Source organism: Balaenoptera physalus (assembly GCF_965194825.1).
Source record: "Balaenoptera physalus genome assembly, chromosome: X".
NCBI lineage: Eukaryota > Metazoa > Chordata > Mammalia > Artiodactyla > Balaenopteridae > Balaenoptera > Balaenoptera physalus.
In genome coordinates, this window is record NC_138903.1 from 113,602,752 (window position 1) to 113,629,402 (window position 26,651).

Below are 26,651 nucleotides of genomic sequence, written 5' to 3' on the forward strand. Positions count from 1 at the left end.
CGGCTGTGGCCACACCAGCCGTACTCGGCAGAGCTTTACAGTCCAAACTCATCTGCTTGCTTTCCAAAGGTCTTTCACAGTCTGACCCCACCCTACCTACTCAGCCTTGTTTCCCATGATTTCCCAACTCAAGCCTGGGCTTCAAGCCCAGTGGTCTCCTCATGGTCCCCTGAGGGAACATTCCAGGCTCATTCACGGAGTTTCTCAGGCCTGCCAGGCCCTTGCTGCTCTGTTTTGGTTAATCAAATAGTGCCCATCCAGCAAGGTCCCAACCAAGTCCCCCAGATCCACGGAGCTGGTTGTGCCCTGATAACGAGAGTCCACACCAATGGAGCCCCCTTCTAAACTCCCATAGCCCTTAAATTTGACCACAAGATCTCTTAATCCCACGCAATCTTGAATTGCTCTTTATTTCATGTGTATGTCTTATTTCCCCAACAGGTGGTAAAATCCATGGGATCAAGGTCTATTTAATCTTCTCCTGACTCTAACACAGGTCTGGGCATTCATGAACTAAGTCCATGTAAATTCTCAGCCCAAGTGAGATCTCTAGAAAAGAGACCCCGAAACCTGATAGATCTGAGGGCTACAGTCTACGGGTGGGGATAGGGATAGAATTAGGGGGCAAAGGTCTCCAGGCTCAAACATTACTCGTCTTCTCTTGCTCCAGGCCTCTACTAAGGGAAACACATACCAGCTAGAGTCATTTATTCCAAACGGCATCAAGAAGGCGGTTGATGATCAATCAGGTCATCATCAGAGCATTCTCTCTTCGTACAAAACCACAGTGTTTCTACCTGGTGAATGAATATTGGGTGCTGGTCGGATCACTGGACCCTTGGGAAAGACTTCATGATGCTGGATCAGTTCTAAGAGCTAAAGTGGTTCAAGAGAATGCGGTGTGAGGATAACTTTTTTTTTTTTTTTAAAGAGGTCTTTTGTTGGCTAGATAGACAAGGTTGAAAAGGGATATGACTGTCATCTAGAAAATGATGTATGGAGCAGATAATCATGGAACCCTGCACCAAAAATAGGTTATAAACGAAGGGCAAATAATAAATAGTTCTCTTTTGCAAACGCATAGTAAAGTTAAGAAACTCTTTACTGAAGAATATCAATGAGGGACTTCCCTGGTGGTCCAGTGGTTAAGAATCCGCCTTCCAATGCAGGGGACATGGGTTTGATTCCTGGTCAGGGAACTAAGATCCCACATGTCGCAGGGCAACTAAGCCCACTTGCCGAAACTATTGAGCCCACGTGCCTCAACTAGAGAGCCGGTGTGCCACAAACTACAGAGCCCACGTGCTCTGGAGCCCGTGAGCCACAGCTAGAGAGAAGCCAGCATGCCACAACGAAGATCCCGTATGCTGCAACTAAGACCTGACACGGCCAAAAATAAATAAATAAATAAATAAATTTAAAAAAAGAATGAGTTAAAAAAAAAGAATATCGGACTTCCCTGGTGGCACAGTGGTTAAGAATCCATCTGCCAATGCAGGGAACAGGGGTTCAACCCTTGGTCCGGGAAGATCCCACATGCCGCGGAGCAGCTAAGCCCATGGGCCACAACTACTGAGCCTGCGCTCTAGAGCCCATGCACCACAACTACTGAGCCCATGCGCCTAGAGCCTGTGCTCCACAACAAGAGAAGCCACTGCAATGAGAAGCCTGCATGCTGCAATGAAGAGTAGCCCCCGCTCGCCACAACTAGAGAAAGCCCCTGAGCAGCAACGAAGACCCAACATGGCCAAAAATAAATAAAAATTTTAAAAAAAAGAATATCAATGAAGAAATCAAGCATCTTCTAAAATGACAGTAACATTAGGGTCATCCATGATTATAAAATAAGATCACAAAAGCACAGCCAAACATATCTGCTATAACAGTTAACGTAAATAGAATAAATTCAAGTATTAAAAAAAGATGATATTATAAATAAGCCATAAGGATATATTGTACAGCACAGGGAATATAGCCAACATTTTATAATAACTCTAAATAGAGTATAACCTTTAAAAATTGTGAATCACTGTGTTGTACACCTGAAACTTATGATATTGTAAATCAACTATATGTCAATTAAAAAATGATACTGACAATCTGATTCTAAAATTTACATGGAATTGCAAACGACTTAAAATAGGCAAGAACAACTTTGATAAAGAACAAAGTTGGAGGGCTAATACTACCTGATTTTAAGAATGATTATAAAGCTGCAGTAATCAAAACAATTGGCATTAGCATAAAGATAAACAAATAGATCAATCAACAGAGCAGAATATAGAGTCCAGAAATAAACCTATATATAAGGACAACTGTAACAGACTAACGATAACTTTTTCAACAAGTGGTGCTGGAATAACTGGATATCCATATGTAAAAAGAGAAAAATGAATTTGGATTTGTACCACTCATCATAGAGAAAAATTAACTCGAAATTGATCGAAGACCAAAATGTAAAACCTGAAACTACAAAACTTCTAAAAGAAACCATAAGACAAAATATCTGTGACCTGAGGCTAGGTGAAGCATTCTAAGATACAACACCAAAAGCATGATCCATAAAAGTAAAAACCGATTGGTTAGAATTCAACAAAATTGAAAACTTCTGCTCTTCAAAAGACACTATGGGACTTCCCTGGTGGCGCAGTGGTTAAGAATCCACCTGCCAATGCAGGGGACACGGGTTTGAGCCCTGGTCTGGGAAGATCCCACATGCTGCGGAGCAACTAAGCCCGTGCGCCACAACTACTGAGCCTGTGCTCTAGAGCCCATGTGCCACAACTACTGAGCCCATGTGCCACAACTACTGAAGCTTGTGCGCCTAGAGCCCATGCTCCGCAACAAGAGAAGCTACCACAATGAGAAGCCCGTGCACCGCAACGGAGAGTAGCCCCCGCTCATTGCAACTAGAGAAAGCCCGCAGCAACGAACACCCAATGCAGCCAAAAACAAACAAACAAACAAACAAATAAATAAATAAATAAATGTAGTAGTAATATTCTGACAAAAAAAGACACTATGACTCTGAAGGCATGTCTACATTAATAAAATAATAACTTAAAAATAATTCTTCTAGCTCATTGTAATCACTAAATGGCAAGGATTTTATGTGGCTATATTTTGTCTTCAATAAAAAATTTAAACCCCTCCCCCCAAAAAAAAGACACTATGAAGAGAATGAAAAGACAAGGCACATACTCAGACAAAATCTTTGCAAAGCATGTATCTGATAAAGGTCTTATATCTAGAATATATAAAGAATTCTCAAAACTCAACTACAAGAAAACAAACAAGTCAATTTAAAAATGGGCCAAAGATTTGAACAGACACCCTCACCAAAGTAGATGTATGAGTGACAAATAAGTACATGAAAAGATGTTCAACTCCTCAGTCATTAGAGCAATACAAATTAAAACTACAGTGAGATACCACTGCACACCTATTAGAATGGCTAAAATTTTAAGACTACCCACACCAAGTGTTGGCAAGGATGTGGAGCAACTGAAACTCTAATACACAGCTGGTGGGAATGTAAAATGGTACAATGACTTTGGAAAACAGATTGATAGTTTCTTAAAAAGTTGAACCTACAACTACTGAATGATCCAGCCATTCCACTCCTAGGTATTTGACCAATAGAAAAAGACACATATAGCTACAGAAAGATTTGTACAAAGATGCTCACTGCAGCCTTTTTGGTAACAGCCAAAAAGTAGAAAAAATCAAAACCACCAAATGTCCACCAAGTGATGAATAGATCAACAATATATGGTATATCCATTCAACGGAATTCTACTTAGCAATAAAAAGGAATGAAATACTGATATAGAAAACAACATGGATGGATCTTAAAATAAATATGCTGAATGAAAGAAGCCATACAAGGAGAGAGTACATCCTATATGATTCCACGTATATAAAACTCTAGAAAATGCAAACTATTACAATGAGTAGTGAATAAGCCCTAGGACTCTACTGCACAGTGTAGGGAATGTAGACAGCAATATTGTATTAACAACCATCAAACTTGCTAAGAGACTAGAACTTAATTATTCCAATCACTAAATAGAAAGGATAATTATGCAACATGATAGAGGTGCTAATTATCACTACAATGGCAACCACATTACAATATATAAACATATCAAATTACCATGGTGTACACCTTAACTTTACACAATGTTATATGTCAAATACAGACGGTCCCCAACTTAATGATGGTTCAACTTATGATTTTTCAACTTTACGACGGTGCGAAAACGATACACATTCAGTAGAAATTGTACTTCAAATTTTGAACTTTGATCTTTTCCCGGGCTAGCGATATGTGATGCTGGGCAGCGGCAGCCACCACATCGCCCAGTCAGCCACGCGATCACGAGGGTAAACAACCGGTAGACTTACAACCATTCTGTACGCAGACAACCATTCTGTTTTTCACTTTCAGTACATTATTCAATAAATTACATGAGATATTCAACACTGTATCATAAAATAGGCTTTGTGTTTGTTAGATGATTTTGCCCAACTGTATGCTAATGTAAGTGTTCTGAGCATGTTTAAGGTAGGCTAGGCTAAGCTATGGTGCTCAGTAGGTTAGGTGTAATTGATGTATTTTCAACTTAAGATGGTTTCAACTTCCGATGGGTTTATCAGGATGTAACCTCATCATAAGTCAAAGGAGATCTGTATATTTCAATTAAAAAATGAATACTAACTGATAGTCACAGAAAGCAGATAAGTGGTTGCTCGGGATGAGAAGGAGGGATTGCCAAGGGGCACAAGGAAACTTTCGGGGGTGACTAGTTTCGCGAGTATATACGTATGTCAAATATTATCAAATTGTACACTTTAAATATGTGCAGTTTATTGTATGTCAATATTGCCTCAATAAAACTGTTAAATAAAAAGAAAGAAAAAGGTCCCCAGATTGGGTAAAATAACAACAGCAGCATTTACTATGTAATTTTAGCAAGTAATATTACTGCATAATTTAACTATGCAGTAGTATCACTATATGAGAGCAGTGAAGACAAAAGAGGCAAGAACACGCACGCTCTCCTAGAAAACACATTCCTTGATGCCACCAGTGGAGACAAATTCTGAACCCTGGAACTTACTGAGTGTGCTGATTCGAATGTGTTTTGTTGTTTTATCTTTTGCTCACTCTCCTGCCGATGTTATTGTCCCACCGTCCCACCGAGCCTGGAAGGCCCCTAGAGCACAGCCAATGCGCTCTCTTTCCTCTTTTGAAAGGCCATCTGCCCTCTCACTTCCAGGAGACCTTCCCCAATTAAGTTAAGGAGGGAGCAGAATGATCTTCCTCTAGGTAAGCCCTCCTCGAACCCACCATCACCTAATCTACAAACCTTAAGTGCCACAGGCTGGTTGGCACTTCAGCTCCCGCCTGCTGTGAGGCTAAGTGCATGTGTATTACTAGAGCTCCAGAATTGGGTTTAGATTCTTCAGAGCAGCGGCCTGGGCCTGCTGTGTTTTTTTTTTTAGGATCAGGGTGGCGCCAAGAAAGTGGTCACCTAATGAGACAGGTGTTTTCTGTGCATGGATTCCCACAGAAGCAGCAGAGCTGAACTAGCCTCTCTTATCCTCTGGGGGAATTATGGGAAAAAGACAGATTATCTCCTAAATCTATGTCTTAAGTACCTCCTTGTTATCAGGTCATCAGGAATTTGGGGAGGTTAAGACTAATTGCTCACTCTCCCATCCCCCATCCCATCCCATCCCCCAAGGCCTACGGGTGGGGACCAAGGGACTGAGTGAAGTGGCTCAGGGGTGGTCCAAGGGTGGTCCAGGGCCTCCTGCCCTTGTGGGTGGTCACAGGCTTCTCAAGCAAACAAAATCCATTTGCTAGCAGATGGAACCTCCAAGTTACTTTCTGGGAGGCCTTTGGAATGGGAGTGGCCCCCAGCCCCCCAGGAACTCTTCTGGGCAAAGGCAGTGTCCCAGCCCCAACCCAAGGCCTCTGGGCATGAGCGAAAGGAGGCAGAAAGTGAGCAGTGGTTGGCCAGTCGCTCCCAGAATTCTACACTCAGTAGGGTAATAACAACAAACTGATGATTGCTAAATACTTGCCAGGGATGGAACATGAGGCCTTCTCTCAAAGGAACGAACTCACTCGTATTCCTGCAGAGAACGAACCTTGAGATGAAGTGGTGAAGAGATAAAGATGGCAATGTTAATAAAAATGTTAAAGACTTGATTTTTACTCTTCACTACAGCACTGCCTGCCACTCAGAAAGATTTTAACACACACACACACACACACACACACACACAATCTTCTTCCACATCCCTTCCTTATCCTGTGTGACAGCAGAGTTAACAAAACGTTAGCAGAAAGATGTGGAAAATCTCCCTGTTGGTTTTATGAATGGGCATCGCGTGCCCTGCCAGCACTGCCAGAGAAGCAGTTGATCCCTGGAGCCTGGCAAAGTCAAGGGTGTGGGAGGAGGAAATGATAAGAACAACAACAACAATAATAATAAGAGCCACAGAATAATAGCAGCTAACACTTACTGGGTGGTTACCATGTGCCAGGCACCATGCTGAGTGCTTTACAGGCATTATCTCATTTAATCCTCACTCAAACCCTGGGAAGTGGGCTCTGAGACTCAGAGTGGTTATGTGACTAGTCCATAGTCACACAGCCAGTAAGTGATAGGTCTGGGATATGAACACAGAGAGCCTGTGCTCTTCCTCCTCCGGACAATATCGGTCTCGAGAAGAATATTGGGTTAGACTGGAAGAGGAAGGGAGCTTCGGGAAGGGCAGGTGGAGTGAGAAGTGGGAAGTGCCAGCACTGGGACAAGAAAATGGTCCCTCGAGAAGATGGGAACCTAGGTCAAAGCTTCCTCAATCTGGGCAAGTTGTTTAACCTCTTGCTTCTTGTTGGTCTGGCTGAGAAATGTTCTGGCACTTTCCCTCGCAGATCCTCCTGCATGAAACACCCCTCCCTGCTCTGCCTGACCCTCGTCATCACCCTGGGAGAAGGCTGGGTGGGGTCTCTTTGCCAAGAAACTCACGTTAGGACACAATTTCCCAGGCCGAGAAGTCAGGGCACTCTGGTGTGCCTCTGTAGTTTTGCAATGTGCTGGGGAGGGTGCAGGGCAAGAGGGCAGTGAGAGAGGAAAACTGATGCATGGCGGGGGCGGTATGTGTGTGTCCAGGTGTTTTTATCCAATTAAATCCAACAAGGACCAAGTCCCCCTCCACATCCAGGCATGGGAGATGCAAAAGTCGCAGAACAAATACATGGCTAGTCCTCGCCCTTCCCCAGGGGGTCTGGACAGAAACATGTGGGACATTTTAGTTCTCGGCTGGCTGAGAAAATGAAACTCTCTATCCTCTACCTGAACCTCTGGGCTTCCAGAGCAATCCGAGGACCCTGGGGAAAGATGGGACTCAACCAGCCCGTGCCTGCAGTGAACACCTGTGGCGGGGCAGTTTTCCTGTCCCTTTGGTGCCATCTGCCTCTCTTTTTCCCCTCTCTCCCCTCCAGGGCCTGTGCATGGGCGGTGGAGGGGACGGAGGAGGCAGGAGATCAACATGAAATCCCCTCAGCTTGTGGGGCGGGAAAGCCTGGCCAACCTTTGTGTCTTATCAATCCGTCCTGGGGGCGCTGGGCTCCCCACCTGGGCCATCCACTTTGCATCTCCCGGGATGGAGACTGGGGCTTGCACCGAGCCACCCACACTGGCTGACCTGGTCTTTTATGTGACATGCATTCGCCAAACAATTATCGAGGCTTTGAAGGTCAGCCTGTGGCCAGGGAAGAGAGAGAAAGGCGTCTTCTCGCCCTTTTCTGCCTAGCCCAAACTCCCCCGCGCCACCCTGCCCCCTTCAAGGTCTAGCTCAGAGCCGAGGCCCTCACAAAGCCTTCCCTCCCTCCCCCAACTGCTGCTGACCTCAGAGCCCCGGCCGCCTCTGGCCCCTGCTCCAAGGAGCACAATTAGCACCTGACCAGCCGCTGGCCTGGCTGCTTGTCCTCGCCTCTGATTGTCTCAGTGTCTTAGTCATCTCTCCCACCCCGCCCCCTTCGCTCGTCTCCCCTACAGCACCTAGCACAGGTTGGGCACACAGTAGGTGTTAATAAATGTCCGTTGAATTGAAACTCAGCGGCCCCTATGAGGTCAGAACCGTCATAAGCACCCCGACCAGCAGTTCCTTGGCAACCAGCGCTGGGGTCCGAGCTATAGGGCATTAGCGGTGCGGCCGCTATTACAGGCCACGCAAGACTCAGCGGCCAGAGATTTGCAGGCAGGTTGGTGTTGATGAGAAAAGCCCCTGACCCCTAGGAAAGCGCCCATGGGATTCTGGGTACCTCGGATGAGTTTCCTCTCTCCCCTGCAGAACTAGTTTTCAGTCTGAGAACCACAAAGGGAATAAATTGGCGGTGAAGCCAGAAACCTCTTTGCAGCTTAGAAATCCTGGAGAGAGAACCAAGCCTGCGTTGGGGTCAGGCCCAAGCCTGAGGGGAGAAGGCTGCCCAAGGCCCTTCCAAGGTTGGTGGGGGACCTCCGGGAGGTGCTGGGGGCGTGGCAGGCAGAGGGGCTAGAGGGGCGTCTGGGGGTGGCCCTAAGTAACGCCGTCCTGTCCTGCAAACCAACAAATCACACCACTGAATGCTTGCCACCTGCAGCCCACACAGGAATTGGGTCTCCCCCTCCCTCTCATTCACCCAAATCCCAGGGCAGGCCTCTGTCCAGGGGTGGCGTCCTGACCAGAGCCCAGCCAGTGTCCCCAGACAAGGAGAAGCCTCCAAGTCTGGGGTACCTGGCTCCCCACACTGGCTTTGAATTAGGCATTCGAGCCTGGCTTCGAATTATGGTTATTTATATAGATGACTTAGCCACCCTCTCTGGCCCCCTCCCACATTCCCCACCCTGACTCTGGCCCATGCCAGAAGGTACACACAGCCCCGGAAGACAGGCGGTGTCTTCTTCACCTCTGTATTTCCCTCACTGCCCCTTCGCTGATGCCTAGTACCGGGACTGGTTCTCAGCAAATGTTCGCTGAGTTCAATCTGAGTTTTAGGCACCGTGTAAGACAATACCATAAGGCTCGCTTGTGCTTACCATGTGCCGTGCACTGTTCTAAGAAGCAGCTTATGTGTATTGATGTATTTGATCCTTGGCAAAACTTTATGAGGTGGGTCTGATTTGACAAATGAGGAAACTGAGGCATACAATTGACTGGAATCACACAGTTAGTAAATAACGGAGCTGGGATATAGACCCAGACAGTCTGGCTCTAGGGATGGGAGGGAAAATGAAAAAGCTGAGGGGTGAGGGGTGAGGCTCGCAAGGACCAAGGCCAAACTTTGGCGCAGGGCTTTCCCTGGGAAAGCAATCCCCTCAGCCTGCGTCTGGCTGGGCCTCTCAGGGAGGCCCTGAATTTTGCAGGCTAGGGATATTTTGGACATCCTATTAATCAGGGCCCTGAATGACAGACCACAGCACCCTCATTTTTAGATTCCCATATAGGACAGAGGAGACAGAAGCTGCTGTCCCATCACTTAGCTCAAGGCAGGGGGAGGGCTGCTTTCAGGCCTCCAGTTTGTCCAGGGGTGGGCGCCAGTTCCTGAGCAACCACCGAGCAAACAGTGCAGCAGTGGGAGGAATGCCAGACATAGTTGCAAACAAGCCACTCCTTCGGCTCACAGCTAGAGGCTGGGTGAGGGTGGCAACGTGGAGCCTGCTCCACGACCCCCACCCCTGCAACTCACACCACCCGGGCTTTGAACCCAGAGACAACCACTTGCAAGGCAGCCTCTTCCCCACACTGGCCAGGATAGGAAGTCCTCCAGGATAGTTAATTCCTGCACTTAACTCAAGATAGCTCCCCGTTATCTGTTACTGCTGTGGGTCTACTGAATTAATGGTTGAGAAAGTGCCTTATAACCGGTAAAACCCTACATAACTAACTGCGAGGAGGAATTTGCATTCTTGCCGTGCAAACGTGACCCTGAGCATTTTCAGTGCCAAAGTGTCCTGTCTCCCCAGAGGAGAGAGTTAGATCTGATCCCTTCACCTCCCCCCTCCAACCTGGCACTCAGGCCAGGGGTCAGCTCGCAGTGGGTGAGTCCCTGATGGGTGTGCCCACCAGCTGTTGGGGCCAAGCAGTGGTGGCTCTGGCCCTGGGGTGGTGACCTCACTTCCGCTCCTACCTCCCCAGCACTCCTCCCATATGAGGCCCCACCAGGCCAAAATCGAGAAGTTCAAGGTTAACTGATCCTCCCCACTTTAAGAGCTAATTAAAATGATTAGCCACAATGAACCGCCAAACATTAACCAGAAGAAGCTGCAGGACCAGACAGGCCTCTATCTCGGGCAGAAGGATGAGGGGCAGGAATCCAACGGCCATCAAATCCCATTGCTGGCGTGTAGGGGGTGGGCAGCCGGGGAGAACCTGGCCGAGGCGCGGAGCCAATGGGGTCAGGAGGTGACTCTGGTCAGGAAGGCCGTGTAGTGAGGGAAGGGCGGCAGACCTCGGGTGCGACGGAGGGACCGGGAATCCATAAAGCCGCCGCCTCAGCAGTCTCCAAAAGCAAGGCGCTGTCGGCAGGGGACCCCGCGCTGCGCGGCCGCTGAGTCCCCGTGCCGGCAGCAGAGGAGGGAACAGAGAGGCGGGAGAGCCCGGGAGAGCGGGAACGCGGGAGCGGGAAGGCTGGCGGCCGGCTCACACGGAAACTCCGGCCCCTCACGACAGAGGTCTCTATTTTGGCGACCCAATTATCCAAGTCATAGGTTCATAGGTGTGTGTGTGTGCGCGCGCGTGTGCGTGTGCGTGTGTGTGGAGAGAGGGAGAGAAAGAGAGAGTGTGTGTGTGAGTGTGTGTTACCCTAAGGCGCCTGGTCCCAGAAGCCCTAGAGGCCGCCAGATCAATCTAGCAGCCCCGCCAGTGAGGCCCAACCTCCTGCCCTCGGGCACCGAGCTTTTGGGGCGGGCTGTCACGATAGGCCCAGTCACGGACCCCGGGCTGCCTGGGGAGAGGGCAAACCGGCCTCCACCCCGACTCGGGAAATCGACTCAGCTTTTAACCCAGGATCCGTAGTCCGGGTTCCACAACGCACACGCGGTGGGGCGAGGCAAGGGCGGGACGCAACACGCCGCCGCTCTCCCACCCTGCCCTGGGCCCCCAGCCCCTACGCTCCGGGGCCCAGGCGTCCCCTATCCCGCCCTCCGGCAAACTTTCCGAGGTCCCCGCAGGCTCCGAAAACCGGCGCCATCGACGTACCTGCCGCCGAAGGGGCTCGGTAGCGGGGCCGGGGTCGATCGCCGCGGTCCCCTCCCCGCTCCGAGGGCCGAGACGCGGGTCCCCAGCCCGGCCAGCCCGCTTTCTCCCCTCGGAAGCCGGGCCGGGCGAGTGGCGCCGATACCTCGGCGCCGGCGAAAGGAGAAGTGGAAGTTGAGCGCGGCGCCCGGTCGGTCCCCGCGCCCGCCGGGGCCACCGTCCCCCTCCCTCCTTCCCTCCCTCCTCTCCTCCCTGCCCGCCTGCCCCCGCGGCCCCGCGCCCGTGACTCACCTCGGCGCCGGGGCAGGCTGGTCCGGGCGGGCGAGGCGCAGGGCTCTCCCACACGTCGCGCCGCCAATGGCAAGTTGGAGGGCGAGATGCAAATACCGGGTGAGACGGCGGCGCCCCTGATAAAGCGACTCCGGGGGGTGGGGTGGAGTGCGGGGGGAGCCGGGTGGACGCCGGGGAGGGTCAGGCCGAGGGAGGGGGCGGCGGGGGCGCCCGGGGAGGGGGCGCGAGCCAGCGGAGACCTGCACTCAGACAACCGAGCGAAAGGGGAAATTGCACTAGAGACACACACGTCCCCGCAGGCGGCGGCTGGGGCGGGCGCGAAGGAGGCAGGGCGGGAGGGAGGGAAGAGCCGGAGGGAGGGACCGACGGGAGGGACCACGGGCGGGCGGGGTGGGGGAGGGCGCGAGGGAGGGACGAGGCGTCTTGGTGGAAACAGCGCCCCTCCACCCCCGGCCCGCCGCGGTCGCCAGCACGGCAGGGGGAGCCGTGCCAGGGGCCCGCGCGGCCTCTCCTTCCCCTCCCGGCTCGCTCGCCCCCGGGGAACCGCGAGAGCAGGACTCCCGCGGAGCCCACTTCGCGCTCCCAGCGCCCCAGCCCCCACCTGGCGCGTTCCGGGGCCCGCAGCTCCGGCCGGGAAGCCCCTACACAATGCCTCGCAGAGAAAGCCGCTCCATTCCCGGGGGACTCTGGATGGCTATGTCCGGCCCCCTTGGCCTGCGCGCTCCACTCGCTTGACGCCTTTGGCCCCAGCCCTGCGCTCCAGATTATTACTGAGCGCCTGCTGTGTGGAGGACCTGGCGTGAGGGCGGGCCGAGCGGGTGGGTGAGGCCAGGAGATGCCCAGAGGATACAGTTCGGGAACGATATGCCAGATGCCGCGGAATCCCTGGCCAAATGCTCGTGCACTTGGCGCGACTGGAGAGTTTTGGGGATTTCTTAGGGAAGTCGAGCTTAGGGCTCCGGGTGGGGGAGGCCGGGAGGATATAAATCCGGGGAAGGATTGGGGGGAGAGGGGCTGGTGCAGCAGGTGCAAAGGTAGCCAGAGTTGGGGTGCTGGGAAAAAGCTCATGCCCCTTTCTGTCCAGAGCCAGGCTGCTCTGCTTGAGGCATCTACTTGAACCCCAGTCTCCCATTCTGCCTCCCCTTTACCCTCTACTCTGACCTGCCCCAGCATCCATACCAGCCCGCACCCTCCTCCGTCCCACAGCTAGGAGGTTCTAGGAGGGAGTTGGCTGGGAATTCTCACTTCCTATGGCTCTGTATGGTCTGGAGGAGGGGCCCAGCCAGGCCTCAGCCCGGCATCTACCTCCCGGGCAGAAAGCAGCAAAGTGGAAAGGGCCCCGGGGGAGGAGGGCTCTCTGGGGGGTGGGGGTGGACCAAGGGCCTGAGGTTCAGGGACCTGCTCAGCCACCAGCATCTGTCTGCTTCCCCAGCCTTGGGAAAGGAGAGTCCCTGGCACAGGACTGGGGAGCAGGAGTGGTGGTGGATGATGGTGGCGAAGGCAGCTGCAGATTACAGGTTTCCGGGGGAAGACCTAGGGGCTGGACTGGGGCACCGGGGCACCTTGAGACCTCTTGGCCACCTAAAGTTAAGTCCCTGAAATAAGTGCCGAGAGCAAATTTCCAGTTTTTTTCTCTTGTAAATGGGCACACTTTCCCCAGGGGATTCTGGATCAGGAGACACAACAATTTTCTGTTGTTCTCTTGCCAGGGAGGCTCCCCTCTCAAAATTGTGGTAGGTCCCAGTCATCCTTAAGCCCCCTTTACTTGACCGTCACACACACACACACACACACACACACACACACACACACACACACACACACTTTCCCATTTTGCTGAGAGTTCAGTGGTCTCTAACATCAGACAGACCTGGGTTCCTATTCCAGCTGCACCATTTAGCGGCTGTGTGTCTTTGGGCAAGTCGCTTAAACTCTCGGAGCCTTACTGTCCTTATTTTTAAATTGAGGATAATAAGAATCTACCTCCCAAGGCTGTGGTGAGGCTTGAATGAGATAGCCTGTGTCTGTGGCAGTGCCTGGTGCTTAGTAAGCCCTCAGTAAACGTTAGCTGCCTTCAGCACCAGCTCTGTCTCATCTCGTTTTTCCTCAACCCAGTATCGGGAGAAAGTCTGCCAGGGCCGGAAGCTGCTGAGGACGAATGGTGGATGCCTCCTATGAATGTTTGTGGTTTAAACCAAGGTTGAAGCCTCAAGGCATGGAAGTGCCAGAGGAGAGGCCTTCCTCTTGGGATGGGCAGGGAGAGAGGACAGCATCGGGCCCACCAGCTTATGGTGACAGGCCCTGATGCCTGCCAGTGACCTGGAGCCTATGGCTTGTGGGAATCCCATAAGTTCCCACCTTCCGCAGCCACTCGGAACTAACCGCAGCCCCATGATCTGGGAGTTGCAGCCAAAGCAAACCCCACCCCCTTGATGAAAACCTGGTGCTGCCCTCGCCTTAGGGAGCCATAGGCCACCTGAATGACCTTCCTGACTCCACGGCTCCAGGTCAGCCAGGCTGCCCTTCCCGATGACCTTGCTGCTGCCCAGCCCTTCCCCACCTGGCTCCCCGCTCTTCCACTTACCCGTTGGGTGAGCCCCAGCCAGGTGGGGCCAGCCGGCTGAGATCACCACTCCTGACGACAGGCATGATGTCTCTGCCAATGGCTCATTCCCTGACTTGGCAGGAATTCCCCTTCTCGAGTTGCCCGTGAATGCCCAGGCTGCGCCATCCAGCTCTCAGCCTCTCTCCTTCCAGCCCTGTTTCCCCCCCACTCTCCGACCCCAACTCTGTCCTCTCGACCCTCAGAACTGGGGTCCTCCTGGAAGAGGAGGGGCCTCCTGGCTGCCCAGAGCCTGTGTAGGGCCACCTCCCCGCTTCTGCACTCAACTTGCCTTTCCACCTTGGCCACTTTCTCAGCCCCTCTTTTCAGCGGTGCCTGCTAGCCTATGTTCTCCTGCAAATCACCCCAGGTTCTCTGGAAACAAGGTGGCTGGTTGCTTCCTCCCTCCCTTAACCCCTTAGCCTCAACAAATTCTATTCAAACCTGTGGCCAGAACAAAATACCACAGTGCCACAGCCTCTGTGGCCATGGCCCTTACTTTCCACCACAGGCACATGCTAGAAAGGTCGCCTATCAATCAGACTTTCAGAATGAGAAGCATATTCAAAAGTCAGGAGAGAAGTTATGGTTTAAAAGGAATCCTCCCACCTGTAAAGCTGAGATGTCCCCTCTAATCCTTTCTATACAGCCCGCAATCATTCCTCTGTTGATATGTTCAGTAACTCCAGATTTGCCTCTGTTGGGTTGACACGACGAGGCCCTAGATAGATGCAAATGATGGACAGAAATCTCTAAGTCCCAGGCTGTGGCTGGGCATCATAAGGAGTTTTTGTCCTAAAAAGATTGTTGAGTAGCTGCAAGAGAGAAGAATTCCTTTGGCTAGGTTGTACCAGAGTGCTCCTTCCCGGGAGACGAGCTGATCTACTGTCTGGCACATACTGGGGGGTGACGGAGGTGGGGTGCCCAGGCCAAAGCACAGGCATGCCGGTGGGAGAATGTAGTTGGGAGCAACTTCCCAGATTATGACTTTCATCTGGCCAGCCACCTTCCTTGGCTGGGGCTCTTGGAAAGCCACTTGGTCCCCACCCCTCACCCACCCCTTCTCTCATTAAAATGGAGAGCTTTCCATTTCCCCTCCAGGCCTTTACTGGGACAGGACCTGGCATCCTCAGAGCCCCTACAAAATTTCAGAGGAGCGCTGGGTTTCACTTTTTGGAGGGGCCAGACAGCAGCTCAGGGGCCTGCCTGGAGGGAGATGACAGCCAGATATAGGAGGTGCCACGGGCCCTGAGTGAGTGCTCTGCGTGTCCACCCTGGGCTCAGCGGCTGCGGGGAGGCGCTGTCCCCACTGCACGCACTGCCAGGGGAGCCGGCCTAATACTGTATTTGGGAAACAGATTCAGTGCCTCTGGGCTGTCGGGAGATTTGGAGGGTGGGTGTAGGGGGAGGGACCCGATCCTGTGGTTCATTTGCAAAAAATAAGGAAGAATTGGCTCAGGCAGAGTTCAGTAAATGAGGGCAAGCCCTCTGGAGTCTCTAATCCCACTGGTCCCTAGCCCCGATCTTGGGGCCTAGGCTCGGCCTGGAAAAGTCCCTTGGAGAAGAGCCGAGAGCAGGCGCCTGCTCTGGGGCACCTATCAGAGGCAGCACAGCATCCAGAGTTTTTGGGCCACTGTCCAGTGGAACTAGAGTTAACCCCTCAACCCCCGACATCTGCTGGCTCAGCACCCATCTTGTGTGGTGGGCAGCCTCGCTGTGCCCCTCAGCCCTGCGGGGATTCCAAATGACACTCCAGAGGTGCCTCTCCTCAAGGCTGCAGGAGACACGAGTGGACCTAGGGAGGCCTTGGCCCAAGGAGCTTCTGCTAGGGGGCAGGGCTCGAGACGGGGGTGCAGAGGGATGCCAGCACGTGGAGGCCCTGCCAGAGGAGAGCAGCGAGTGATTTCCCTGGCGCTTGAGTGTGCTGGGGTACAGGGACACAAGTAGCCATTGGGCTGGGCGGTACCTCCTCAGATGGAGAAGAGGCTCAGGAGAGAGGAGGGGGCTGCAGTCACGTTACATGGGGCGCTCATGTTCTATACGGCGAGTGGCGCCTCCTGGAGTTGTGCGGGAGAGGGCAGTAAGGACAAACCCAGGAGAGCTGGGGAGGGGCGCTTGAATGGATGGAGAGAAGACGAAGGGCTCATTTTGGAACACCAAGTGGGGGCACTGGGCCTGACTGCAGGTCCTCGGGACTGGGGATGTGGTGGGATAATGGGGAGGGGCTGTGAGGGGGACTTGGTTCCCGACTTCACCCACTTCACCTCCTGCCAAGGGGCGGTTCCAGGCTGAGCTTTGTACCAGGAGGTAAAGGACTCTGCCCTTTCAGGATTGCCCCATCCCACAGGGAGGCGAGGACAAGCCTGAGGCGGGCGCTAGACAGAGGCCCGAGAGGAGTGCAGGCACGCCTCACTTCCCCTACCGTGCCCCCATGACGGGGCATGTTGTTGTTGTTGTTGTCGAATCCAGAAAAATACAACATTTAATGTCTATAAAGGTGCAGTATGAGTCATTTCACGGAATGTCTAGGCCCCTTCACTGGCAGCAAACAAACTTTCCAGCCCTCTTTTGAGGAAGCCATCCAACTGGGCTGCCGCTGCTGGTGTGTGTGTGACAGTGTGTGAGTGTGTGTGTGGGTCTGTGTGTGGGATGGGTCTCTGGAGGGCCTAGCCTGCCTATGTGTGACTCCGTGTGTGTCCCTCAGATGTGAGCGAGGGCGTAACCGTGGCCAGTGTGTGCATACACACACACACACACACACACACACACACACACATACGGGCTCTACTCTTGGATGTGAGTGTCAAGTCCCCTCGTGCATGCGTGTGTGTTTGTGGAGGGCGTGTGCATGTGTGTGTCTGCAAGGCAGTGTGGTATGTGAGCCTGTGCGTCTGAGGGTGTCTACGTGTACATTTTTTCCTCATCGCTGCCAAATTATCTTCCCATCTCTCCCCTCACGAAGTGAAGGGCTGGCTGAGGGAAGCTAGAAGTCTAAAGGGGGGGGGGCAGCCGCGGAGGGGAGAGGGGTTGGAGGAAAACCAAAGCAATTCCACTCGTCAGAGGAAAGTGTCAGCCAAGGATGAAACTGAAACCGAGGCAGCAGCTCGAAGGCACCAGCACCCTGGGATTGTCCCGAGGCTTGGGTTCCTCCCACTCCCCGCCCCCCCCAGCCGGCTGTGGAGATTAGTCAGCCTGCAACCTCGACTTGGGGTTGAGGCCGTGAGGCAGTGGTTAGCACGTGACCCCATTAGTGCCCATTATCACATTAACACAAATTAGTATATCAGATCCTCTCCCAGTCACCTAGTGGGGCGCAGGGCCAGGCTGGAGGGAGAGGCCACAGCTCAGGCCCTGCTCCGGGAGGAGAAGCCAGCACGTGGGCATCAAGGGAGGGGGCAGGCTGAGGACTGCGGCAGGTCAGGTTGGGGACAGAAAGTGGGGATGGGGGACATCAAACTCTGACAATACAATCCTTTTCCTAGGTCGTGCTCTGGGAGGAGACACTTTGGGGAAGGGGTTGGTAGAAAGGAGGGGGTTTCCAGGAATAGCTGGGCACCGCCCTGTAGGAAGGAGGCCCGGGCTCTGAGGTCTGGGCGGGAGACAGACGGTATTTCTCCTGGCACACAGTGAAACCTGGGAACGTTTAGGATCCTTTGGGTTTTTTTTCCCCCTTTCCTCTCCTTTATGGAAAATCCTTAGATAACTTTCTCAGATGGCTTTGGACATCCTGAAAGCAGAGGAGCTGGACTGATTGACGGAGGAGAAGAGGCACCCAGAACCCTAGTACAGGGCATAGCTTTTATATCTTGGCACCGATAAGGGAGACACACTCTATCCATATATTTATATGTAAAGTTCTGTCATGGAAAGAGCCAGCCACTGGAGCTTCTGGAAAGGGTGAGGCTGGAGCCCCTAACAACTTTTTTCTTTCAGCTTAAAGGTGTCTGGCCACAGGTTATTTTTGTGCCCTGATACTCTCAATATGTTAACTAACCAGCCACCACATAACCATGAACCAACATGGGAAGGTCAGCTGCATCATGACTACTAGAGCTCAGGGCCTGCACGGAGGTAGGGCACAAAGCTCTATCAACCGAGGCCAAGGTTGCAAGTTTGAGCCCCAGATGGGCCTCTTCGCTTTTTTTTTTTTACATAGTTGCTGAAGACCGGGTTGACAAGCATGGAATCCCTAACCATCGCCCTACATCTAGCCCAAAGCTGAGCCCCTACCTCTCATCTAGCACGAGCCCTGGTCCCAGACTGCACCCCAACGCCGGCCACAACCTGTCCCTTTGCAAAAGATGCACCCTTGGTCTCAAGGGAGCCAGGCTGGAGAGTGGCTGCTCAGGGAAACCCACCCCTAACGCTGGAGAAGCGATTCAAAATTTCCATTCTACTGCCCGCGGGTCAAGAGCGCCATCCCTGGAGAGGAAACGCTGTCCCTAAACCGCGGTCCCTTAGCTGGAGGTGAGCTTCCCCGAGCTCTGCGGGACCCGGTAGGTGCCCCGAGGGACCCTGAAGAAGCGCGCACCAGGCGGCCCCACGCCTGGACGCTAACGTAGCAGGTCGGCTCTCCGAACTCTGCCGCCACTCGGGTGGGAGCGCCGGGCCCGAAGGACAGTGGGGGTTATGGCGGCCCCTTGCGCCTTCCCCTCGCCATCCCTTTGCATGGGCCGCCCACCCTGCACCCCCGGGATTCCCCGCGGGGGCAGAGCTCCCCACCCAGACCCCCAGCAGCGCGCCCACGGCGCCTCAGCAGCGCCACCTACAGGCGGAACGCGCGCCACGTCTCGGGCCGAGGCGGGAACTGGCTGCGGCGGAGGAGGAGAGGGGGAGAGGTCGGCGCCGCTGCCCCGAGCGGTCCCCGCTCGCCAGCGGCCTCCTAGCGCCGCCCCGGCCCCGAGCGACCTGGCCAGCCCCGAACCCCGTCCCGCAGCCCCGCCCAGCGCTCCGACCTTCCACTCCAGCGGCTGCACTCCGAGCGGCCTCTTGCCCCGGGCGCCTCTTCTCGGGAAGCAGTGAAGTCACACTGAGCCCGATCCGCTGACTCATGAGAATCCTGCCCCCTCCCCGGCACACCCCTTGAAACTTCCCCTCAATCCCTTCTTTCCTGCCCACCCCCCTTCCTCGCTCCCCGTCGGGCGCGAAGGGGCGGGTCCGGACTCCTGGAGAAGGACTTGGTGGGGCAGCTGGGAGAGGAGCGGCGGGAGGGCGGGAGTCCTCGTGGAGACCACCAAGCTCGGTCTCCGCCCCATCCACGCCGCTCTATTCTGGGGAACAACAGGTGATGCCTGGGAGGGCAGTGTACGTTTGCAACTTTGGGCAAAACTCCCATCAAGGTATTCTTTTGCAATTATCCATCTCACGCAGTGAGCCTCGCTGCTTCAGGACTGGCTGGGGAGTTCACTTGGAAGCTGAGGTCTCTTTGGAACCTCCTGTTCTAGTGAAGAGGCCAGCATAAGGGCTGGCGCCACCAAGGGGACAAAGACAGAGTGCTCTGAGCTTTGAGCTGCCCTCCACCCCCTGCATTAAGTCAAGCTGATCAATTGCCTGAGAGGTCGATGTGGCCTTTCTCCCTTTGGAGAGAATACCTCCCAACTTGGTATTGGCCCAGGCCAGGTTGAGGTGGGGGTGACTTTGAGGCCAAGGATTCCCTGTTTTCACCACCAGTCTCTGCCCCCCCGCACTGTGCCACTAGTTTGAGGACTCCCACTGTAGTGGGAGACCCGAATCTCACTCAGGCTGCTTGGGTTATTAGTCTCAATAAAGGTGGCCGAGGACCTCAGGCCTGGGCCAAGGAAGGCTTCACGCTGGCGGGGCTCTGCAGGCCTGCTCTGAAACACCTAAAGCTCCCCTTTCCCTCTGGAGGCACAGAGATCCTTAAGCATCCTTTTCCACCTAGCAAATCACAGTGCTGGATTTTCTTTCTTTCCCTGTATGCAGTTTCCTTTTGTCTCTATGGTAAGAATCGGGTGGTGAAGCTTGCCAGCTTCCTGGCTCACTTGTCTCTGCACTTCAGGGCAGGGCTCTGCCAGGACCATGGCCAACGTGGAAATGGCCATGGACTTAAGAGCAAAGGGGGTGTACAAGCTAGTCTCAGGACTTGGGGCTTATGTGGTATGAGGGGGGTTTTCTGAGCTAATTATCTCAGCATCAAGTTGAAAGCTGCTTGGGTTAAGGTGGCTGTTCACCGGCCAGCTCTGCAGGGTGTGTTTGTTGGGGATTGGGAGCCACTGAATGCTTGTGTAGGAATATATGTGCTAGGATCATGGCTGAGCATTGTCTCACCATAAAGCCTTCCTGGGGAAATTCTGGGCTTTCATGGAGCGTAGTTTTAAGGCTGTCAAACTCTCCATGGAGAGCAAATCTGGCAAGCAGCGATTTCTAGGGGCCTAGGTCTAAATGTTGCTTGCTGAGTCAAAGAAGAATCATAAGCCTCAAACTAAAACAAACAAACAAAAAATCTGTTGAGCCAAAGGGACAGCAGAGGCAATGTGGGGAGACATCTGCCAAAGGCTTTGGGTCCCATTAGCATCTGCTCTAGACTTAGAGATGAAAGGCAACTGAGTCCATGGAGAGATGAAGAAAGTCCTGGGCAAGCACCTGAGAGACTTTTCCATACACAGGATGTTAGAGCTGAGGGTGGAGGGATGATCTAGTATGTTCTCTTCATTTTACAGATGAGGCTGCCGAGACCTAGGAAATTAGCTGCTCTGGGTCATCCAGGAGTGAGTGGCAAAGCTGAGACGCAAATCCCAAAGAGCGCTTTTTCCGCTGTGCTCCCCAGCTTCGGGAGGAAGAAACACGGGCAGGGAGCACTTACTGGAACCTGAAGAAGAAACACAGGTAGAAGGAAAACAAGTGGGCGAGGAAGGAGGGAAAATGAAGGGGCTGAGGAAAAGTGAAGAGGAAGAGGGGTGATCTCTTTGGGCAAGGAGGCTGGCAGCTCCATCCTCTGTATTCAGGATATTATACATATTTATTTAAGAAAACATATTCATGTTCTGCTCCTAGAGATGAGAGAAGTTACAAGCAGAGAATGGAGGAAGAAACACGATTTGGTCAGTGGAAGAAAAGCCTGGAGTAGATGGAAGCAGGACAGTAAAGCCATCTGAGGAGTGACGAAGTTCCGATGTGAACTCACACATCATACTCCCAGCACTTCTGTTGCACTGATGGTTCCTGTTGACCCGTCTGTGTCCGCCACTAGGTTCTAAAGCCATTGAGGGCAGGGACTGTATGTTACTCATCTTCTTATCTCTGGGGCCTATTGGCCCACGGCATGCAGCAAGTTCCGCAGTATGTTTGCTAGCTGACCAATAAATCCATTTACGAACGTATGTATGTATTCATAAATTCAACACCCATGTTGGGTGTTCCTCCAGAAGCATCCCTGTGTTGTGCTGCAAATGCCAAGAGAGCACAGGCGGGAACCTGCTTGGGAAGCCAGACACCTCTGTCCAGGCACCAGATGCGACTCCTGGCCTTCTCCAACTGAGACACAGACCTTGGAGGCTCCACTGGGACCAGGTAAGGTCTTCAAGAAGGTACGAGACTAGGCAAAACTCACAGGTGGGCCTCCCGAAGGTATTTTGGCTCTTTGTCTCCAAATTGTCAATGCCCACCAGCCAAAGACCACCAGGGCACTCTTGCAGTCGAACCAGTTGAGTTCATTGCTCACTGCAGCAAGGGAGGATGCATGCCCTGGGGAACCATGGGGTGTCTCAGGAAGAGGGTGCTGGGAAGGACTTATTATAGGATTCAGGCCAGGCTGGGTGATTTGGGGGAGGGTTTAAGGAAGCTGGGCTTTGCTCTGGATTGGATGCTGTCAGGGAGTGTCTTACTGAATCAATCATATCCAATAGGAGGGCAGACTGGAGCGAGGCTCAATATGTAATTGGTAAGGAAGCAGCAGTCACTTAGATTAGCCAGGACGGAGGGCGGTATTTGGTCATTTCTGTGGCTTGGGCAGTGTTCATATTTTTGCCTGTGTTCACACATGATTCTGGAGTAGTCTTGCTTTTGTCTCCATCCACCATGATCAGGGTGGCCTTGTACGATTCTAATGTCCTGTGAACCTGTTTACGTTCAACAGAACACCCAGGCCTAGTGGGGCGTGTTAAGCCAGTTTTTAGTGACACCAAGGCCTTGCTGACAGTCCCAGACCAGCTTCCAGATGTCAGGGGCTGCGTTTCTCTTTCCCAAAATGTTCATTTTGAGACGATCCCTGTCTTCCAACCAGGGCTTAGCAGTCCAGAATTTAAATATTCAGACCCTCCCTATACTCTGACCCAGTTCACACCCATCTGTAGAACCAGCCAGGCAGGGGACGTCATCACTGGCCTGAGCTGTGTGTCTCTGTGTGTGGTTCTGTGTACATTTGTCTGTGCCCGCCAGAAATTCCCTGATAAGATGGGAAAGAGGCCAGAGGCGGTCTTACTTCACCTCTGGGCCCGGCAGGACTTTCCCTCTGCCCAGAGAGCAAGGCACTGGAATTGAGTCCCAATGGTCTCTAGGGCAGCAAGGGTGCCCAGCTTTAGGTGGAGTCAGGGAAGGACAGAAGGGATATTGCAGCAGCCAAACTTGAGAGGAGCGGGAAAGGGAAGGGGTAGTGGTGGAAGGGAGGGGAGAGTTCCTTTGTATAAATGGGTCTCTAGAGGGGCTGCTGATTTTCCTTCAAGGAAGCAGCCTGCAGTAGGTCACTGTGGATTCCCCACCCCCCCTCCCTTTCACTTTAAGCCTCTTGTCTCCAAAACAGGCCCTGTTGATTAGAACAACAAAAAAGTCACACATGTTGACCTCATCCTCCACTAAGAGGCTTACTCTGACCCCTTTCCAATCAAACACACTTCCTTCCCTCAGGTCCATTTCTCCAGCTGAAGTACGAGGACATCCCTCGCCGTGCCTTACAGGTGGCCAGGCAAATGTTAGTACCATCGTGAAGCGGTGCCAAGGTACCACCAGATGTCAGTTGTAAAATGGCAAAGAAAAGCGAGGTTGAAGTCAAGTGGGTGAGCCCTGAAAGCTGGCTACTTTGGCAGAGCCCCAACTCTGCAGGGTGTGGCTAGCCCTGTACTGCGCTGTGCTGTGGCCCGGCTAATCACAGGCCAGCTCTCAAGGGCCAAACCTCAGCTGGCATTGGTCGTCTGTACAGTCAGAAATTGGTCCTTGCGATCCTTGGGGGCCTCAACAGGTTAAATGCATCCTGGGTAAAGTGGCAAGTCGTGGCAGTGGGTGAAGTAATGGGGGTCTGATAACCTGGATTAGAGAGAACTGAGGCTACAAGGCAGAGGCTCACTCTTACAATAAGCCCTGTTATCTAGCATCATCCAACCAAGCAACCAAGGACTTGGTCAGCACTTTGCCAGGGTTTTGGGGGATGGCGCATGTTGTCCCCATCCTGAGAAAAAAGTCTCTGCTCTGGGGTAGCTTGCAATCAATTTAGGGAGTGAACACTAATAATGCAGAGAACGACTTAAAGAACAAAATCAAGTTCAAAGGCAGTAGGTGCAATCGAAGTTCAGAGATGAAATCATGCGCGGTCACTAGTCCAACTGGTACTACATCACCACGGTGGGACTTCATCTGGGCCTTGAAAGATGAGCAGGATTTGGATACGTAGAAGGGAATAGGGACGGCGTTCCAGATGTGAAGAGCACAAACAGAAGTTTAAAGGTGGCAATAAACCAGATGTATATGTGCGTGTGCACATGCACGTGAAGTTGTGGCAGAGGAGGCCCACAGGGCAGAGTGGGCTGAGGTCAAGAGCGCTATGGAAGGCTTCGGACTTGATGTGATTGGTGACAGGGAGTCAATGTCACCAGGAGGTAGGGTGGGGGGATATGGACCAAGTGATGCTTTAGGAAGTGATCTAGCAGCAGTAGTTGACAAAGGACGGAGGCTCTGGCTGATGTCCATTCTTGGTGTGTATCTTCCTGTGGACACAACTGACTATATTATACTTCTGCGTTCACATGTCTGCTTTCCTCACTGACACCAGGAGCTCCTTAAGAGAAGTGGCCATGTTTTCTCCATCTTCCTCTTCTGCCATCTACCTGGCTCATGGTAGGCACTCAATGAACACTGAATAGAAGAATACATCCTTTCATTTTAATTAACTGAATTATTATGACATTCCATCCAAGGATGACAACTGTCAAAGAATTAGACTAAACTGTACCTGATACTAAAACAAGGCAAATCACAATTCGATCCGTTTAAAAAATGATTTGTGAAACACTTCAGGATCTTACAGTTGTAAGATCTTTGTAAGCAGCAATTACTGTATAATAAGTCCCGTTTCACAGGATACTAGATGAGTTTTCTACCTACATTATGGACTTAGATATGTCATGCCTCAGATCATATTTCACTAAACCTGTATACATATAGTAAGAACCTGTTCTAGTACAGCTAATTCTTAAAGTGGACATTTGTCCTGTTCTAGTGTTCAGAAGGGATTTCATTGTAGCTGCAACTCCCTTTAAACAAACCCAATATCGAAAAAATCCAGCCTGGTAATAATTTTCTCTTTAGAAGAAGATTCACAATAGGACTCTTGAAAGTAGTAAAAATTTCCTCTTAATTGAAATAAGATTTGATTTTTAAAAGTTAAGTAATTTGAAATGCAAAAAATGAGTTGATTTATGAAACTTTGACTTCTCTTCCCAGGAAATCATTTGTAAAGTGAGGCATGCCTATAAGCCTATTTGAGATAAAAGGGGTTAGGAGAGGGCAGATTTCTAGTCTGGGGGACAGTGGGCGGAGGAGTTGAGAGGCCACAATCCCTCAGAGTCAGGCTCCAGGCTTAGCCATGAGGCGGCAGGTCTCCGAACCTTCGTTTCTGTCTGCAATAAATGTCTTTTCTGCCCTCCCCTCCCAAGACCAGTTCAGTTCTGGGCTGGGGGGGTACACAGGGGAGCTGTCCCAGGTAGAGCAGAGTCTAGTCCACATGTTTATGTGTACACTCATTCAACGATTCACTAAGCACCCACTGTGAGCCAGACCCTGTGCTCAGCTCTGGAGCAAGAACCATGAGCAAGACAGGAGAGCCATGGTTCTGGCTTCCAGGAAGCTGCAGAGCAGCAGGGAGACATGTAAACAAGGAACAGGCTTGGAAGGATCAGGAAAGTCTTCGGAGACCGGGACGTTCCCCAGAGGAGGGGAGAGGGGTCAAGTGCTGCGGGCAGAGGTCACAGCAGGTCCGTACAGGATGTCTGGAGGGGCGAGGGAGAAGTTCAGTGAATGAGAGAAGCTGAGAGTGTGTAGCAGGGATTACAAGGCCGAGGAAGATGATGCACTTGGGAGTGGCTCCAATTGACTTGCTCTCTAATATGCACAGCTTTCCTCCCTTCACACACTTGCTCCCTTTCAAAGAGAAGAGAATTGAATTTAGAAGAATCGGGTTTTATTTAGTGATGTGAACATTAAGAATTTGCCTACATGGTTGAAATATTCACAAAGGACTTGATTATTCACACTCATACATACAGAGGAATTCTGCTGAATAAAAAACGCTCCTTTACCCATCCAAGCTGCTGTCGGGGACAGCAAAGGGCCTGCCTGTTCCACAGCAGTCTTCAGTCTTCATGAATGTTGAAAAGCTTCGCTACTTCATTGAGATCTTCATGTTCCTCACCGTCCTTAATGATCTGAGGGACAGAGGAACAAGGAGTGTGTGCGCTGGGCCACACACCAGGGCAGCCCGGGCCAGTCGCCACTTCACACTGGGAGGGAGTTGTGGGAATGGCTTTCTACGAAGCCCAAGTGAGCATGTGCCAACGCCCGTGCTACCCAGCCATGTCCCGAGTGAAAAAGAAACATACCCGAGCCAAGGCGATACCTTTGTTCTGCTCAGGCACAGTCTGACCCGGGTGGACAGTGCGTGGCAGGACATCCGACGAAGTCACAGAGACGGCTTCCGCCCACACCTCCCATCTTCCTCTCAGAGCCCTGACGGGCACCTACCTTCCTTGCTATTGGCATTCGGTTGAAGATGTTCCACAGCACGATTCCCACCACCACTTTGTCCCTGAGGTAGAAGATGATGCCTTTGCCGTAGTCCTCCCCTTGGGCGGGGGCCTGGGGGACTACAGGGTTGCTGGGAGGAAGAGTGATTTCTGAGGCCTCAGACTCTGTCTCACTCTCTGATCGGATACCAGTCCCTGTAGCCAATCCCCAAAACAAACAAGCAAAGTCAAAACAAAACAAAGTCAGTTCTTATGAGCTTGGAAATTTTAGAAGGCAAGTATCTTTCAACACCTGCTTCAAGCTGCTTCTAAATGATTTGTTTTTCTATGCCGCCTCAGTAAACACTGGCCTATTCTAGCCCCTCTCCATTGACAAAGCCAACAAAAGCTCTTCCTTGCCAGCTCCTGGGCACTGGGTCAGTCTGACCCCAAACTATCTCATTTTAAATTTACACTATGGATATTTCCTGGTATCTTTTTTCAAACTACAGAAGACTTGCTCTTGTCCCCTGAGAAACATTCTAGTGCTACATGGT

At 52.2% G+C, this 26,651-nt stretch overlaps 2 protein-coding genes and 1 long non-coding RNA gene across 9 annotated transcripts in view; 1 reads left to right on the forward strand and 2 right to left on the reverse strand.

Moving 5' to 3' along the window:
* ELF4 (E74 like ETS transcription factor 4) overlaps positions 1–19,192 on the reverse strand; it is a 47,841-nt gene extending 28,649 nt beyond the window's left edge. For 4 of the 7 annotated variants that reach the window (XM_082445335.1, XM_082445337.1, XM_082445331.1 and 1 more), the window contains exon 1: positions 11,545–11,684. The gene's annotated coding sequence lies outside the window, so the exon portion shown is untranslated. Of the gene's footprint in view, positions 1–11,256; positions 11,397–11,544; positions 11,685–19,101 lie in introns of those variants that run through there. The other 3 variants (XM_082445334.1, XM_082445332.1, XM_082445333.1) reach the window with 2 other exon arrangements.
* LOC309652029 overlaps positions 11,505–26,651 on the forward strand; it is a 42,032-nt gene continuing 26,885 nt past the window's right edge. The window contains exons 1-3 of the long non-coding RNA XR_014258513.1: positions 11,505–11,643; positions 20,827–20,992; positions 21,161–21,676. This is a non-coding gene — a long non-coding RNA (uncharacterized lncRNA). The remainder of the gene's footprint in view (positions 11,644–20,826; positions 20,993–21,160; positions 21,677–26,651) is intronic.
* Positions 25,537–26,651, reverse strand: part of AIFM1 (apoptosis inducing factor mitochondria associated 1) — a 28,265-nt gene continuing 27,150 nt past the window's right edge. The window contains exons 15-16 of the mRNA XM_082445344.1: positions 26,114–26,310; positions 25,537–25,797 (exon numbers count right to left, since the gene is read on the reverse strand). Coding sequence (XP_082301470.1) covers positions 25,726–25,797; positions 26,114–26,310 — 269 coding nt within the window. The 3' untranslated portion in view covers positions 25,537–25,725. The remainder of the gene's footprint in view (positions 25,798–26,113; positions 26,311–26,651) is intronic.